The following is a 17,042-nucleotide window of genomic DNA, read 5'->3' on the forward strand; positions in this document are numbered from 1 at the left end:
CCTATGGTCAACTCACTCCTATAGTTGGCAATTGAGGACAAACTGATCTGGGACCAGGCTATCCCTCTCCCGCTCAACTGAATCAATGTCCTGGCATTCAGGAAGTCAATTCTATCACTCCATGTTACCCCCTTCAACACAGAAAAGTCATGGGAATAGATTCGGGGTGCGTTTAGCCTTTAGTTCCCGCTCTGAAAAGGGGTAGTCCTTTCACAGGCTCCAACTCCTGTCCTGCTGTCCATTTTTTTGTGAAGAGAAGCCAACATTGTGTGTTCAGTTAGAACAGTGGTGTTGTATAGAAACTCAACAAGCTCAAAGCTGAGGGGCTGTCTAACTGGAAGAGTCGAGACAGAAACTTGGAGAGTAGTAGACAGTGTGAAGCCCACCGTTGTTCTCCCATCTGCATTCATGTCACAGTCATTTACACACAAAGTGAATGGAAGAGAGTGAGGGAACAGTCACTCCCAAAATGGGCCCCACATTCTTGGCCTCCAACATGAAAACAAGGTAACAAACAAGAGAGCCACAGCGATTTTGCCCATTCACATCCGGTCTTGACTGGCGACAATTTATCATCTGTCCAGCCACTGTGTGTGTGTGTGTGTGTGTGTGTGTGTGTGTGTGTGTGTGTGTGTGTGTGTGTGTGTGTGTGTGTGTGTGTGTGTGTGTGTGTGTGTGTGTGTGTGTGTGTGACCCAGACATAATTGCATGCCAATGTGAATGTATTAATTGAGAATGGCATATTCCCAGGCACTTATGTCTTCATAGCTAGTTCTCATCAATCTAATTGGGGTTGTTTTTGGGACAGTGCAAACTTAATGAGCTGAAACGGCTACAGTTATCCATAAACAAGTTTCAAAAGACTGGAAAGAACTGCTAAAGCAAGCGCTGTGTGATTTTTTCATATGAGAATGTAGGATAATGTGTTCTCTCTCTCAGGCAATTTATCAGGTATAGTAAAGGTCAAATAATAAAGCTCTGTCGGCCTTACCAAAGTCGCTGTCGGAGCTGTCTGGGCCCTCCCCTTGGGGACGGCTGCAGGCTGCGGCCCCACAGGTGACCCTGGCCCCTGGGTCCATCAGACAGGCCTTAGCGATGGAGGTGACCAAGTATTCATCCTCTGTGTTTCTCCAGCCCCACCAGCTGATCTCTGGCTGGCTGCAACGGGCGATCACTGCCCCGTTCCTCTGGTGCCTGGTGGGACAGCAGGAGAGAGAGTGGGACCAACAATAAGTAGACATACAATAAAAAACCAGAGTTGATCAACAGTGAAATTATCATTGTTTGGAATGTGTTGCTACTTAGGTGTGGTATGGTGAGGATATTTGAAATGTGTCAGTGTGTGTGTGTTTTCTTCAGTTTTTTCTTCCTCCTTCCTGCCTTCCCCCCTTCTGACATCCAGGTGGCAACACGTATCTCTGCGTGCCTGGCAGACATCTCAGCTTGGATGTTGGCCCCTCACCTCAAACTCTACAAGACGGACAAGACTGAGCAGCCCTTCCGCCCAAGGAAGGACTTCCCGCTCCAAAAGCTTTCTATCACGGTTGACAACTCTATGGTCTCCCAACCCTACGGAGTGCAAAGAACCTGGGCATAATCCTGGACAACACCCAGTCGTTCTTTGAGTAATAATTCGCTCCTGCAGGTTCATGCTCTACAACATCAGTAGAATACAACCCCTTCCTCACACCGGAAATGGTACAGGTCCGTGGCACTTGATCTCTCCCGTCTGGGCTACTGCAAGCTTACCCGCTTCAGCCATCAAAGCCCTGCAACTCCTCCACAATACCGCAGCCCGCCTGGTTCTCAACCATCCCAAGTTCTCGCATGTCACCCTGCTCTTTCGCACTCTCCTCTAGCTCACAATCCAAGCTCGCATCCATTTCAAGACCCTGCTGCGTGCCTACGTAGCAGCAAGGGAAACTGCCCCTCCATATTTTTTGTCTATGTTCAAACCCTACAACCCAACCTGAGCACTCCGTTTTGCCACCTCTCATCTCTTGGCCCTCCCACCACTATGAGGGGCTGGCTCCCGCTCATCCCAGTCTAAGCTCATCTCTGTCCTGGCACCCAAATGGTGGAACAAGCTTCCCTCTAACATCAGGACAGCTGAGTGCCTACCAATCTTACAAAGATGCCTGAAAAACGCTTTACAAAGTAGCCCTCCCCAGAAAACAAATATAAAATAAACAATTTTATTTATTTAACCAGGCAAGTCAGTTAATATCAAATTCGTATTTACAATGACGGCCTACACCGTCCAAACCCGGACGACGCTGGGCCAATTATGTGCCGCCCTACGGGACTCCTAATCACGGCCGATTGTGATACAGCCTGGATACAGCCTTAGCCTGGATACAGCCTTAGACCCCTGCGCAACTCGAGAGCCCCTTGCCTTTCTTGCAAGAACACTCGCTTGTCTTTTCTTACTAGCACTGACTTGCTGATAGCTGCTCTTTTGAGATTTTTTTTTACTTACCATGTCTGTGATATGTGGTTGCCTCACTTAGTTACCTAAACATATGATGCAAAACTCATACCAGCTGTATTTCTGTCTTCTTGAATGGCGAATAGTTCTGATACACATCAATAGAACAAAAACGATCTTTTAAGATGAACGCTTTACCGTTTTTTCCAACTGCTTACACACAAAATCTTTTCATGTCATATGATTTTTGAAACCTCTCACTCAAAGTGCAAAACTACACACCAAATATCCAAAACCATAAGCTATTTCTCAGCCTTTGACTCAGTTGTCAATTGCATCAAACACTTTACTCAAAACTCTACACACAATTCTCTACCTAAAACACAAAAATCTAACAGGAAGTGACTTGCTTTCCTTTTCCAAACACAACCAATCAAAATGCTACACTTATTCACCAGGTCACACACACACTCCTCACATGTGCAAACACTAACTGCTTAACTGATCACTAACAAATCACTGCTTTACTGTAGTATAGGCCTATAAATAGGTCAAAGGTCAAATGACCTGTTTTGAACAATGGATGCCAACAATGGACAGAGAGCAAGAGGAGTAGGAGGGAGAGGCAGGGGACAACAACGAGGAGAAATTCAAAGACGATGAGTTGGAGGTGTAGGAGGAAGAAGACGAGGGCAAAGAAGAGAAGGAAGGAGAGCCATCTCTGATGAGATTAGGGCAACACTTGTTGATCATGTGATCAACCACGGTTTGACCATGAGAGAGGCTGGACTGAGAGTCCAGCCCAACTTGAGTCGATTTACAGTGGCGTCCATAATTCAAACCGTCAGAAATGAGAACAGGTATGCAACTATCTAATGACTATTTTAGCATTACAGTAATGTACTGTAAAATACGTATGACTGCATAGTATTGCATAAACATTTGTAACTCTAAGCCATCCATTTACTGCACTGCATTGAATGAATGAGGTTGGTTATCATGCTGTACTACATTTTTTTGTACATTGTTTACAGTTCCTATGCTGAACACATACTGTGTTTGAATTCTGTACAGAGTGGAAAGGCAAAGACATCATGGAGGACGAGGATGCTTGTTTACAGATGTACAAGAGACTGCAATTATAAATATGGTTTTGGCCAACAATGCAATTAGGATTCGAAAGATAAGAGAGCATATCTTGAATAATGACACCATATTTAACAACATCAATGCTGTAAGCCTGTCGACCATACAACGCATCCTCCAACGGCACCGAGTGACGATGAAACAACTTTACAAGGTGCCATTTGAGAGAAACTCTGACAGAGTCAAGAATATGCGACATGACTTTGTATGTATGCAACACTACTTCCAGTACTTCAGACATACCATATTTACTCATCTGAATATCCTTTTGTCTGTTACAGAGAGTATTGGAGCTGGATGCCCATGTAATTCGCCATGAATTTATTTATGTGGATGAGGTTTGCTTCAACCTCACCAAAACCAGGCGGCACCTGTCCCTGGACAGCGTGGGGGTAATATCACTATGTGTGCTGCCATCACTCAAAACGGGGTCCTCCATCACAATGCCACACTGGGTCCGTACAACACCGGCCATATGCTCACTTTTTTGGATGCAATTTACACAATACTTGTCCCTGATCCAGATCAGGAGCCTGCTAGATTCACCGGGCTGTTCTGGTCCAAAACTGGTTTGCCACCCATCCACAATTTGTAGTTTTGTACCTACCCCCATATTCACCTTTTCTAAATCCCATAGAAGAATTATTCTCAGCCTGGCGCTGGAAAGTGTATGATCGCCAACACTATGCCCGCATGCCGCTTCTCCAGGCAATGGAGGACGCATGTGGGGACATAGAGGTTGCCTCTGTCCAAGGTTGGATACGCCATGCTAGGAGATACTTCCCTCGATGTTTGGCAAGAGAAAACATATCTTGTGATGTGGACTTAATATTGTGACCAGACCCAGCCCGGAGAAGAGATGAAACGAAGCTTAGCACCGGGACCCCACACACAATTGTGTTCTTTACTGTATTCTAAAGAATATGCTTTTGGTTTACATATGTTTATGGTTTTGTTGTATGCTACTGTATACAACAGTAATGTTTGGCCTATAAATATTTTCTGTTTCTACATTGCATTGGTGTTTACAGTGTACTTGTTACCCCTCTCAGCAGATTACTTTCACTGTAGAACATTGTATTGAACTGTAGATATAAGCCTATGAAAGACCAAAGAGCTTTAGATTTAGAACAACAGTGTTTACATGGTATATCCAAAAATGTACTATTATGAAAGCAGTGTTTGCCATTTGATGCAAATGCTTCATTCTGACATGTGTTTATGGCATTTTGAATGCAGTGTTAAATTTTGAAGGAGATGTGAGGCATTTTGCATTTTGTGTGTGCAGTTTTGGGAATTGTGTGTAGTTTTGAAAAAAGGAGACAGTTTTGAGTCGCTCTGGATAAGAGCGTCTGCTAATTGAATAAAATGTACAACGTTTTTGTGTAGTATGGCGGATGTGTGTATGTACATGATGGTGTGTGTGTGTGTACGTTATGGTGTGTGTATGATGTGTGGGTGTACATTATAGTGTGTGTATGATGTGTGTGTGTGTGTGTACGTTATGGTGTGTATGGTATGATTGTGTGTGTACGTTATGGTGTGTGAGTATGGTATGATGTGTGTGTGTACGTTATGGTGTGTGTATGATGTGTACGTTATGGTGTGTGTGTCCTGTGTGTACCTGTAGACCACCACAGGGATCCTCTTGGAGGACCTGAAGGAGCCGACACTCTCCAGCTCCTTGTCTGTGATCCACACTGGCACCAGCAGCTTCTGGGGGTAGCTGGAGCACAACCTGGCAGGAGAGAAGATGAGGGGACAGCATGATAATGGTGTTGAAGTGATTTTCCATTCTATGTGTTTGTGTTTTGTTATCTACTCAGATGCCATTTTTCGACATTCAAGCAGTGCCAGGAGTGGCTGAAGCGTCTGAATCGGGTTAGGGTTATACAGATTATTACGTTTATTATACAGTGCATTCGGAAAGTAGTCAGACCCCTTGATTTAAATTCTAGGCATCTAACAAGTCTTCAGCTCTCAGGCAAGGTTACTCATCAAGCAAGTATAGTTAATCAAATCACCTCCATTACATTTGCACTAAGCAATAAAGTAGACTGTAGATTTATACGTATAGGAAAGGGAGAACGTACATAATTTACCACTGACTAAAATGCACAGCAAAGCAGGGTAATTATCAACGTTCCAAGACTGTTGGCTACTATTTAGGTGAGTATTAGTGAGAGAGGGCTTTTATTTGTCAGATAAAATATTCAGTGAGATCGACAACTCCAAGCCATGCCGTAACAGAGATATTCACTGGCCCGCCGTCTCTAGCTCTTTATCCCCTATTAAATCTTTCTATCATCTATTCCGACCCTCCAGCACTTACACCATCTCCTCTAGTTTGCACATCACTGTTGCTCGCCCCCCCCCCCCCCCCCCCCAATCTCTATCCTAGCCTGCAGTTGCTGTCTACTGTCTGCTCCAGGTAGATATGAGTGTGTATGTGTTCCAGTGTGTGTGTGTTGTGCTGAGTTATCTATCCCCAGCAGGTTCTGGCCTGCTTAAATTACCCGTTTCTCCAGTGTGTCTGTCCCCCTCAGCAGGACACTCAGAGCAGACAGCAAGAGAGAGAGAGAGACAGAGAGAGAGCGCGACAGAGAGAGCTATACACTGTGGCTCTCAGAGCATACTGCAGATTAATTTACTTATGTACCTACTCAGCAGAGGACACACACAGGCCTCAGACACCTTTTAATGTCTTTTCAAGTCTGTGTGAGTGCAATTGTGAAAGTTATGTTAAATATGTCTGCGTGTAAGTGTGTTAGAGATGGGTGGTACAGAAAGGTGTGTATGATTTGCATGTATGTCTGAGTGCAAGACAGACATACACAGAAATGTGCGTGTGATGTGTGTGCGACGTGACTGGTGAGTGTCAGACAGAGGAGAGGAACAAACAGATGGAAGCCGCCCCCCCAGACTGAGAGAGCTCAGTCTGTCACAGGGATGACAACGACTCTTACTCTACCCCTCCGTCTAATCCCTCTCTCTCTCTCACCCCGTCTCTACCCACTCCCTCCCTCCCTCGCTCCCTCCCTCCTCCCTCTCTCCCCCTGTATCCCCCTCTCCCTCCCTCCCCTCGTATCCCCCTCTCCCTCCCTCCCCTCTCCCTCCCCCATAGACCTGTCACACAGATTATCAAGAGCCGAGCAGCAACAGAGAGAGAGAGTTTAAACACTGACTGGCGAAGAAAACGCTATTTGAAATGCTGAGTCACTCTCCTCACCCAGTCTGCTCCGCAAACGAGTCTGGGACTATTTAACAGCACAGATGTTAGACGTACCTGCTTAGGAGAGAGTGGGCTAGCTAGCTAAGCTGTGTGTGTGTGTGTGTGTGTGTGTGTGTGTGTGTGTGTGTGTGTGTGTGTGTGTGTGTGTGTGTGTGTGTGTGTGTTGGCTTGATGAGGCAGTTGTTTGATCATCAATCTTCCCGCTCTGTGTTGAGACTGGGGGGCTGTGTGTATGTGTGTTTGTGTGTATCATACTTGTAGTTGAGGTTGATGTCGGACACTCTCCAGGCGTTTTGCATGTCGAAGCCCATCCTCCTCACCTCCATCTCCAGCCTCTGACGGACATGATCACCTACATAGAGAGAAAGAGGGAAGAGAGGTAAAACAACAATAATGAGGCCTCAGGGTTTTAATCTGCGTGTGTGTGTGCATGTGTGTGTGTGTACATGTCTGACACTAACCTGGTCTACAGAGGTGTAGGTGCTGGTCCTCATCGTCTGCGCTGCCCCCCAGACACCAGGCGTGGTAGGCCAAGGCAAACAGATCCTCCAGCCTGCCAGGGTGGGCTATGGCCCGATTCAGACGCTTCAGCCACTCCTGGCACTGCTTGAATGTCGAGAAATGGCATCTGAGTAGATAACAAAACACAAACACATAGAATGGAAAATCAGAGGATGGCCACCAACTTCAACACCATTATCATGCTTTCACCATATTATTATGGTTTGTGTACAATATCTACTATTATTCTTAGGCAAAACATGTTCAAGGACCAAAAGATAACACATAACCATGGGTTATGCCTACATTATCATATATTGTCCAACAAGTTTGTTTTGAAAGTCATCTTAATTGGGCAGAATGTGAGGGTGGTATACAGTTACTGTATGTAGGCCTATATTCTCTCTTACAGTAGCTCACAAACAGGTAATAATGAGTGCTCTCCAACATGGAGATTTTTCTATGATTCTATATTCTCATGAGTGCTCTGAGTGTTTCCCTGGGCCGTGCCACATCACATCGGCTCCTCAGGCAGGATATAAAGCCATCCCAATCAAAGAGGTGGGAACACTTCTGATGTCTGCATCTCTGTGAGGAAGACGCCAGACAGGCTGTCACAGTGAGCCAACAACACTACAGTTTTATAGGAGAGAAGTGGGCTGCAGTGCATAGATTGGCTTTGGTTCCTTGAAGTTCCAGTCTTTTCAGAAGAGGGTGAGTAAAGAGTGAAACGTGAAGGGAGGGGGATTGTGAGCAGCAGCTATGTGTGTGTAAAATAACACATGCGCAGAACCGGATCCGGATTCTTAGCTTTGAGAAAGAAGTTTCTAGAGGGGTGGGCAGGGCGTGGGCGAAAACTCTTTATTCGTAGTCACGGCCTTAAAAAAAAGGATCTTAAGTGGTTTTGAGACAAAAATGTTCTTAAGCCAACTTCATGACATCTCTTTTTCAACTTTTGCAATAACAAAGGATCTAGTTTTCCCATTAGCAGAAATATTGTGGCATAGGCCTATCAAAAAAGACCACGACGAACTAAGCCTATACATTGTGTCAAAAAATATCATGTTGTGCTTAATGTCAATCAAATTTAATTAAAAAAAATACTTTTTTTGATCATGTAAAAAAACAATGATTCATGGAGCACAAGATATCCATTTATCAAGAAGTCCTAATAATAGTTGTTTGTCACAAGCCAGTGTAGGTACCGTAGATATAAAGTAGGAATTTTCACTTTACCTGACGACTTTGGAGTCCTTGCAGATGATGTGCAGTTGGAACATGTCTCTGCTCTCCACACTCTCTATGAGCCTCAGAGGCAGCTGTACGGGGAGACAGAGAGAGGACACCACATTACACAAGACACCATGACAGACACAACACCTCTAATAATGGGGGCACCACGTTACACAGGATACCTCACTGAACACAACACATTTAATGAAGTACCTAGTAATCTAGGCTCGTCATGGCTAGTTAAGGTACCTACTGTAAGGTAGACAGCAAGGCACGGTGAGGTAACAATACATTTTTCACACAGCAGAGGGGATTGGAAGATGATATTTGTGGTGGACTTACCTTTCTCATGGGTTATGTAAATTCACGCAAGCCTCTATTAGGTATAGGCCTAAAACAGACACCATACCAATGCCTCTATTGCCAGACCAATATCTAATTCACGACAGCATCATTTGCATTTCCTTATAAAATCATCACGTTGCATGTTATTACATTGTCAATGCACCTTCCATGAACTATAACGTTTATATCTTAAGTGTATTTACACTTTTCATAGTTGCCACAGTAAATTGTCACACAGTAAATCTCATTCATACAAACAACAACCAGAATGCAACCATAATAACAATTTTAAATCAATGAGTCATCACCACAGGCCAAGCTCTGGAGTCTGCAGCAGTGCAATCTATTCTAGAATCTTCACTCAGTTATTCTATTATGCTGAGCCTGTAGTGTTCCGTACCACAGCTCTAGCTCTATTATTGGTCCACAGGTCAGGGGTGTTAATGAGGTCACTCCGAACGCAACAGTTATAAAATTACCCAATGAGGCTTGACCTTTGATTGGGGCAGGCCAATCAGCATCTACGCTGACCGGTGGGGGCCTGGGTCATTTAACTCGGTAATGAACAACCAATTCATGCTGCCACACTTCAGACAGACTTCGGCACAAAGTGGTGCTACAAAATCTTAAGATGCACTATAAATGAAATCTCTGCAAAACAAAACTGCTTGGCTCTTGCCTTGCTAAGTGCATTCAGTTATATTCAATGTTGAGAAGATTCTGAATCAGAAAATTAATAAAACCGTTTTTAGATTGCTTCCAATTTCAAATTAAATTACATTTTGTCCTTCCGGAGTGCACAATAATCCAGGAGTAGTCAGTCTGAACCAGAGGTTAAATGATAGAGCGGTCTAGTCTAGACTGTGGGAGGAAGGAGGGGGGAAGCTGAGGGTTGCTGTTGACACAAGGTACTCGCAGAAATATGATTGTCCACACCTTGATAGGTCTACAACAAAGTGACAGACATACACCAGGACCGGGGGGGAGCAGAGATCAGGAAGGAGGAGGGGGGTGACAACAAGACAGGGAACAGAGGAAATGGAAAAACGATTAAACTGAAGAAAAACAACAGAACAAAGTTAATGATAGGCAAAACATAAAAAGAAAGAGCTAAAGTCAAGCAGAGAACACAAATTAGCACGGCAGAAAGAGTGACTTTTGCTGACCACAACCAAGCTTGAAAAGGAAAGTATGGGAGAAGAAAATGGAAGGGGAAAGGATATCAAAATATAACATTTTAATACCCAGGCAGCACAAACTGACAGTGCAGATGTCTGTATGTTTAAAAAAAAAAGTTAGAAGGTAACAGATAATTTTATTACAATGGTTAAGATGGATTTTCATTGTGTTCCATGGTGTTATTTGCCCCCTAGTGGAGCTTTCTGGTACTTAGACTGTACGCAAACAGGAAGTAAAGAATTCGTTCTGCACACATAGAAGCAGCTAAAAACAACGCTACGGTGCAGGTCTTTCAGTGTAGCTATTTCTTGTCACGCTTCAAATATTAGTTTTTTCACAACATAAACGTTTTCAATATATTCATTCAAGAAAAGTCACGCCTTGGGAGTTTTATTGAAGACTTAGTTGTTAGCTATCTGTCTAGTTTTGCATGGGAACGCAATTCAAGGGCAGAATAGTGAAAAAACATCATCACAGCGGGCTCAAGCACAAGAATAACCGCACACGGTGGTTATGTTTTACGTTCATCAGCCAACAAAGCCTCTTATCCTAGGGAACACCAGCAGTCTTTGATGCAACAAGCAGAGCCAGGTGTTCAACAGAGAGAGATGGAGGAGCCTCTTCAGCACATTGGGACCAAGTCTCAGTCTACAAGATCAAGGTCATCAAAACAGTCAAGCAGATCCTCAACGGTGAGTTCTGCAGCCATCAAAGCACGTGCCAAGGCGGACGCAGCGCGTGCTCAAGTCTCCTATGCTGAGAAGGAAGCTTCTGTGATGAAGCAAAAAGCTGACCTCGATGCAAGTTTATATGTTCTCCAATTTGAGAGAACAGCTGCTGCTGCGTTGGCTGAAGCTGCAGCCCTTGAAGAAGCTGTAGAATCAGAACGCAGAGAGCTTCGCAAATAACTAGACAGGGACACAGCCCTTAAGTCCAGTCCAACGTACTTGTGAGTATGTGCAACAACATGCTAGGCCCTACTTTGCTGAACTTCCATTTGAAGTAGAGAAACAAGAGCTTAGTGTTGACCCAGCTACATGCCATAATCCAGAAAGTAGAAAACAACAGAGCATGAGCAGAGACTCTACGTTCAAAAGAAATGAACAGCAGCATGGTGGAAATGGAAAACAAGCCCACTTCCAGTCACACACACACAAAGCATCCCTGAGTCACAAGTGGCACCAGACCTCATCAAGCACCTCCTACGGCGTGAGATGGTGAGTTCCGGACTCCTGAAGTTTGATGATCGCCCTGAAAATTATTGGGCATGGAAAGCATCCTTTCTCAATGCGACCAGAGACTTGAACTTAACAGCCAGGGAAGAGTTAGATCTAATTACTTAGTGGCTAGGGGCAGAGTCGTCTGAGCAAGCAAAGAGAATTAGATCTGTCCATATTTTCAATGCAACAGCAGGGCTTAACATGGTCTGGCAATGACTAGAAGAGTGCTATGGTACACCTGAAGTGATCGAGAATGCACTTTTGAAGAAAATGTATGATTTTCCAAAACTGACTAATAAAGACAATCACAAACTAAGAGAACTAGGTGACATTCTTCTCGAACTGGAGTGTGCTAAAGTAGAAGGGTACCTTCCAGGCCTCGCTTATCTGGACACATCTCGGGGGGTAAACCCTATAGTAGAGAAACTTCCATTCAGTTTACAAGAAAGATGGATAGCACAGGGATCCAAATACAAGGAGGACTATCGGGTAGCATTCCCACCATTCTCGTTCTTCTCGAGATTCATCAGGAACCAGGCAAAAACTAGAAACGACCCCAGTTTCACCCTCTACACCTCAACTAACCAGGTGTCTATAAAAGGTGAGAAACCTGACAGGTACAGCAGCAAGACACCTGTGACTGTATACAAAACAGATGTGTCATCTGAGCCCTCAGACCACCAAACCAAACCCAGTAAGACAAAGGTTGAAAGCCCTGACCTTCACTGCCCAATACATAACAAGCCTCATCCTCTTAAAAAGTGTTGTGGGTTTAGATACAAAACTCTAGATGAGCGCAAATCATATCTCAAAGAGAATGGCATTTGTTTCCGATGTTGTGGGTCAACTCAGCACAGAGCTAAAGACTGTAAGGTGTCAATCAAGTACTCTGAGTGCAACAGTGACAGACATCTTGCTGCTCTGCATCCAGGCCCAGCCCCTTCCAATACAAACACCGCTACAGCAGAGAAAGAGCATGGCGGGGAGCAAGGTGACGATGCTCTTCTATCTGTCACCTCAAAGTGTACGGAGATCTGTGGTGAGGCAGTCAATCCAAGATCATGTTCAAAAATATGCCTAGTCAAAGCTTATCCAGTTGGGAAAAGAGAGAAAGCTGTTAAAACGCATGTAGTGCTTGATGAACAGAGCAACAAATCTCTGGCCAAGACAGAGTTTTTCAATCTCTTCAACATCAATGACAACTCTGCTCCATACACCATGAAGACATGTTCTGGGGTAACAGAGACTTCAGGCAGGAGAGCCGTCAACTTCATGGTGGAGTCTATAGATGGACACATGCAGCTCACTCTCCCTACTCTGATAGAGTGTGACATGATGCCAGATGATAGGATGGAGATTCCCTCCCCCGACATTGCATGTCATCATCCCCATCTGCAACCAGTGCCGGTCAAAATTCCAGCTGTGGACCCAGATGCTCCCATCCTCCTGCTCTTAGGACGAGACATCTTAAGGGTACACAAGGTACGAGAGCAAATAAATGGGCCCCACGACACTCCTTATGCACAGCGACTCGACCTCGGGTGGGTCTTCGTGGGTGAGGTCTGTCTGGGAACGGCTCACCGACCAGCCAATGTTAACGTGTTCAGGACAAACATACTTCAAAATGGTCGCACATCCTATCTGAGCCCTTGCCCTGACATCATCCAGGTAAAAGAGAACTACAACAGCGTAGCTCAGAAACACATCTCTCCCTCTACAGTGCACTCGAGAGATCCAAGCACAACTGTGAACACAGACAGCCTGGGATGTTCCGTGTTCGACAAAGCACAAGACGATAATAAACCAGCACCATCAGTGGAGGACAAAGCCTTCTTGGACATTATGGACAAACAGGTTTTCCAGGATGATGGAAACAACTGGGTAGCTCCACTACCCTTTCGCCCCACTAGACGTCGGCCTTCCTAATAACAGGGAGCAGGCCATGAACCGTCTCACATCACTTCGCAGGACTTTAGACAAAAAGCCTGATATGAAGCATCATTTTATTGACTTCATGCAAAAGATGCTGGGTAACGACCAAGCAGAACCTTCTCCGCCACTAGAGGGAGACAAAGAATGCTGGTATCTGCCCATATTTGGTGTTTACCATCCACAAAAGCCTGAACAAATAAGAGTAGTATTTGACTCCAGTGCTAAGTGTCAAGGCGTGTCACTTAACAATGTTCTGCTCAGTGGTCCAGACTTAAACAACACACTCTTGGGTGTCCTAATGCGCTTCCGCAAGGATTGCGTTGCACTAACAGCAGATGTGCAACAAATGTTTTACTGTTTTGGTGTACGTGAGGATCACAGAGATTACTTAAGGTTTCTCTGGTATGAAGACAACAACCCAGATAGAAACATAACTGAGTACAGGATGAAAGTCCATGTATTTGGGAACAGCCCCTCACCAGCCGTAGCCATCTACTGCATGAGACGAGCAGCTCTACAGGGTGAGAAGGAACACGGGTCAGAACCCAAGCAATATGTAGTGAGGAACTTCTACATCGATGATGAGCTGACATCAGTAGCTACTACAGAAGAAGCTATCAACATTCTAAGAAAAACACAAGCAATGTTAGCGGAGTCCAACATGAAACTACACAAGATTGCATCCAATAGCAAAACATTTATGGAAGCCTTCCCTATGGAGGACCGTGCAAAAGACTTAAAAGATCTGGACCTAGGAGTGGATCCTCTCCCTTTTCAACAGAGTCTGGGACTTTCCTGGAACCTGGAAACAGACAGCTTCTCATTCCAGGTGTCCCACAATGAGAAGCCTTTTACGAGAAGAGGCATCCTGTCCACAGTGAATAGTCTTTATGACCCCCTTGGGTTCGAGGCTCCAATAACAATGCAAGGCAAAGCCTTAATCAGAGAACTCTCTTCTGATCAGAGTGAGTGGAATGCCCCTCTTCCCACAGAAAAAGAAGAGGAATGGAAAATGTGGAAGGAATCTTTGATGGAGTTGGAACATGTGTATATTCAGCGGACCTACATCCCAGTCTCTTTGTCTACCACTCAAAAAAGAGAGCTACACATCTTCTCGGATGCCTCTACAGTAGCCATAGGAGCGGAAGCCTACCTGAGAGTTATTGACTCTGAAGGTCAATGCCATATTGGATTTGTCATGGGGAAATCAAAATTAGCCCCTCGTCCGGCCCACACTATCCCACGCCTAGAACTGTGTGCGGCTGTGCTAGCTGTTGAGATGTATGAACTGATCAGAGACAAAATGGACATTGATGTAAATGCGGCCAAGTTCTATACAGACAGTAAGATAGTTCTCGGTTACATCCACAATGTCACCAAAAGATTCTATGTGTATGTTGCCAATAGAGTAACTCGCATCAGGAAGTCTACCCATCCAGATCAGTGGTGTTATGTAAACACTGAAAGCAATCCAGCAGACCATGCAACCAGGCCCATACTAGCTGCACACCAGTTGGTTCTCAGGTCCACCTTTCCTGACCCAAGCAAACTCAAGTGAGCCTGAGACCATCAATTTTGACCTTGTAGAGCCTCACGCAGACGCGGAGATTTAACCAGACGTCACTGTCTTCGCCACTAAGGTTTCTGGAGCTCAACTCGGCTCTCATCGCTTTGAGAGGTTCTCAAGCTGGAAAGCTCTCAATCGAGGCACAGCACAACTCATTCATGTTGCCAGATCCTTTCATGACGGTGCGGACAACACCAGCTGCAGAGACGCAGAAAATGGACAGCAGAGAAGCCAAATGTAAAAGTGGGAGATGTTGTCTTATTGAAAGACAGTCAGGCGCACAGAAATGACTGGCCAGTCGGGCTTGTGGTCAAAACCTTTACCAGTAATGACAAAAAGGTTAGGAAAGTAGAACTAAAAATTGTCAAGCAAGGAGCTACTAAGGTGTTTCTGAGACCAATCTCAGAGATTGTTGTTCTTCTTTCTGAAGCATCCTAGAGACGAAAGATAAGAATAAAAGGACATTATTTGTTTCTTAATACATGTTTTATTTCATAGCGGCACAATTTCATTATACCAGGCGGGGAGTGTGCTGCCATCCTGTTAGAAGGTAACAGATAATTTTATTACAATGGTTAAGATGGATTTTCATTGTGTTCCATGGTGTTATTTGCCCCCTAGTGGAGCTTTCTGGTACTTAGACTGTACGCAAACAGGAAGTAAAGAATTCGTTCTGCCCGCATAGAAGCAGCTAAAAACAACGCTATGGTGCAGGTCTTTCAGTGTAGCTATTTCTTGTCACACTTCAGCCTCGGAAAATATTTGTTTTTTCACAACATAAACGTTTTCAATATATTCATTCAAGAAAAGTCACGCCTTGGGAGTTTTATTGAAGACTTAGTTGTTAGCTACCTGTCTAGTTTTGCATGGGCATGCAATTCAAGGGCAGAATAGTCTTACTACAGGTACTCTGTTAGATGACTGGAGTTCTGGGATGGGGGAGAAGGAGGAGAGGAGTTAGTCTCTAAAACCCGACCCTAGGCAACACATTGACCATGTTTACATGCACACCAATATTCGGGATACTGTTGCATTCTGTTTTTGAGTTGACTCATATAAACATCAGATCCCGTTTACAACAACACGAAAAAGCTTGTATCCCGGTTATGAGAAACTCGGATAAGATGCCTATGTTATGCTGATCTTCGACGGGATACTGTGGCGTGTAAACATCTTATCCCGTTGACTTTTGTTTTTCGCGATCTCCGCAGGCTCAGTTTCGCATATCATAGGTGTTGTGTGATGATGTTTTCACCTGATTGTCAAACAAATCACTTAAAAAAAATTAAGAATCTGCGCAATTTGATCCACTATAATTACATAGTAATTTATTTTGCTGATACTCCGTACTGGTCCATATAGCCTACTGGCTAATTTCACCAATAATTTAGACATGCTTTTTCCGACATTTGGTAGGCCATTTGTTTGTCAACTATAGTTAGATACATGTTGTTTCTCTTCTTAGAATGAATGCTCTAGTAATCTAGTTAACACCGTTAAAGTTGTCTGTTTCGTATAAGGATCAGGGAGAAAACGGAATAACTAAAAACAGTGGAAAGATTGGTCCTGTGCAAAATGTCCAAATGTCATCAGTTTGAAAGCTGAGAAAACGATGAAACACGAATTCAGTTCATATTGGGTGCATATTTAATGTGGTTGAAATACTGTCTACTTGTTTAACATTGCCAGAGATAACACATTACACACACATTCACATTTTCTCAAGAGATGCTGAAAGAAATAAATCATATTTCTCCACTCCTGTTCCCGAGACAAAATAAACATTTGTTGTATACTTTTACTGCAAGAAATGCATAATTCGCCTGGAGTTTATATTATTTTACTCTACCTGTAGAAGGTTATAGGCCTACAGTCAGTGTCCTTATTTCAGTTACTATTCCATTTAACCCATATGAACTTAAATTAGGATTTTCAGTTTATTCATTACATAGATACTCGTAAGCAGGATATCAAAGGTGAATGTAAACGGGTTATCCTGAATAAGACCTTAAGTAGGATATGAGCTATTATCAGGAATACTGTGTGCATATAAACGTGGTCAGTGACTAGGGTCTAGTTTCAATGACGGACTCTTTTGGCATAGAGGAACTACGTCACTGCCTACTTCACTACTTTATCTGCTTGAATAAAAAAGGTTTTGAATCGCGACATTCTGACATGTCGGCCGCGTGATTTTTTTATTTTTCTCCCTTATCGACATAGGCAGTGACATCGATCCTCTATGTCAAAAGAGTCCAT

At 44.1% G+C, this 17,042-nt stretch overlaps 1 protein-coding gene across 2 annotated transcripts in view; it reads right to left on the reverse strand.

Moving 5' to 3' along the window:
- The window catches only part of LOC106567397 (phosphatidylinositol-3,5-bisphosphate 3-phosphatase MTMR4), a 140,638-nt gene that overhangs the window by 24,476 nt on the left and 99,120 nt on the right, over positions 1–17,042 (reverse strand). For both annotated transcript variants that reach the window (XM_014136580.3, XM_082960199.1), the window contains 5 exons: positions 8,544–8,626; positions 7,268–7,434; positions 7,062–7,158; positions 5,199–5,312; positions 992–1,194 (listed from right to left, as the gene is read on the reverse strand). In XM_014136580.3, the coding sequence (XP_013992055.3) occupies positions 992–1,194; positions 5,199–5,312; positions 7,062–7,158; positions 7,268–7,434; positions 8,544–8,626 (664 nt within the window). The remainder of the gene's footprint in view (positions 1–991; positions 1,195–5,198; positions 5,313–7,061; positions 7,159–7,267; positions 7,435–8,543; positions 8,627–17,042) is intronic.

The sequence above is a fragment of the Salmo salar genome, chromosome 13, assembly GCF_965601325.2.
Source record: "Salmo salar chromosome 13, fSalSal1, whole genome shotgun sequence".
Classification (NCBI taxonomy): Eukaryota; Metazoa; Chordata; class Actinopteri; order Salmoniformes; family Salmonidae; genus Salmo; species Salmo salar.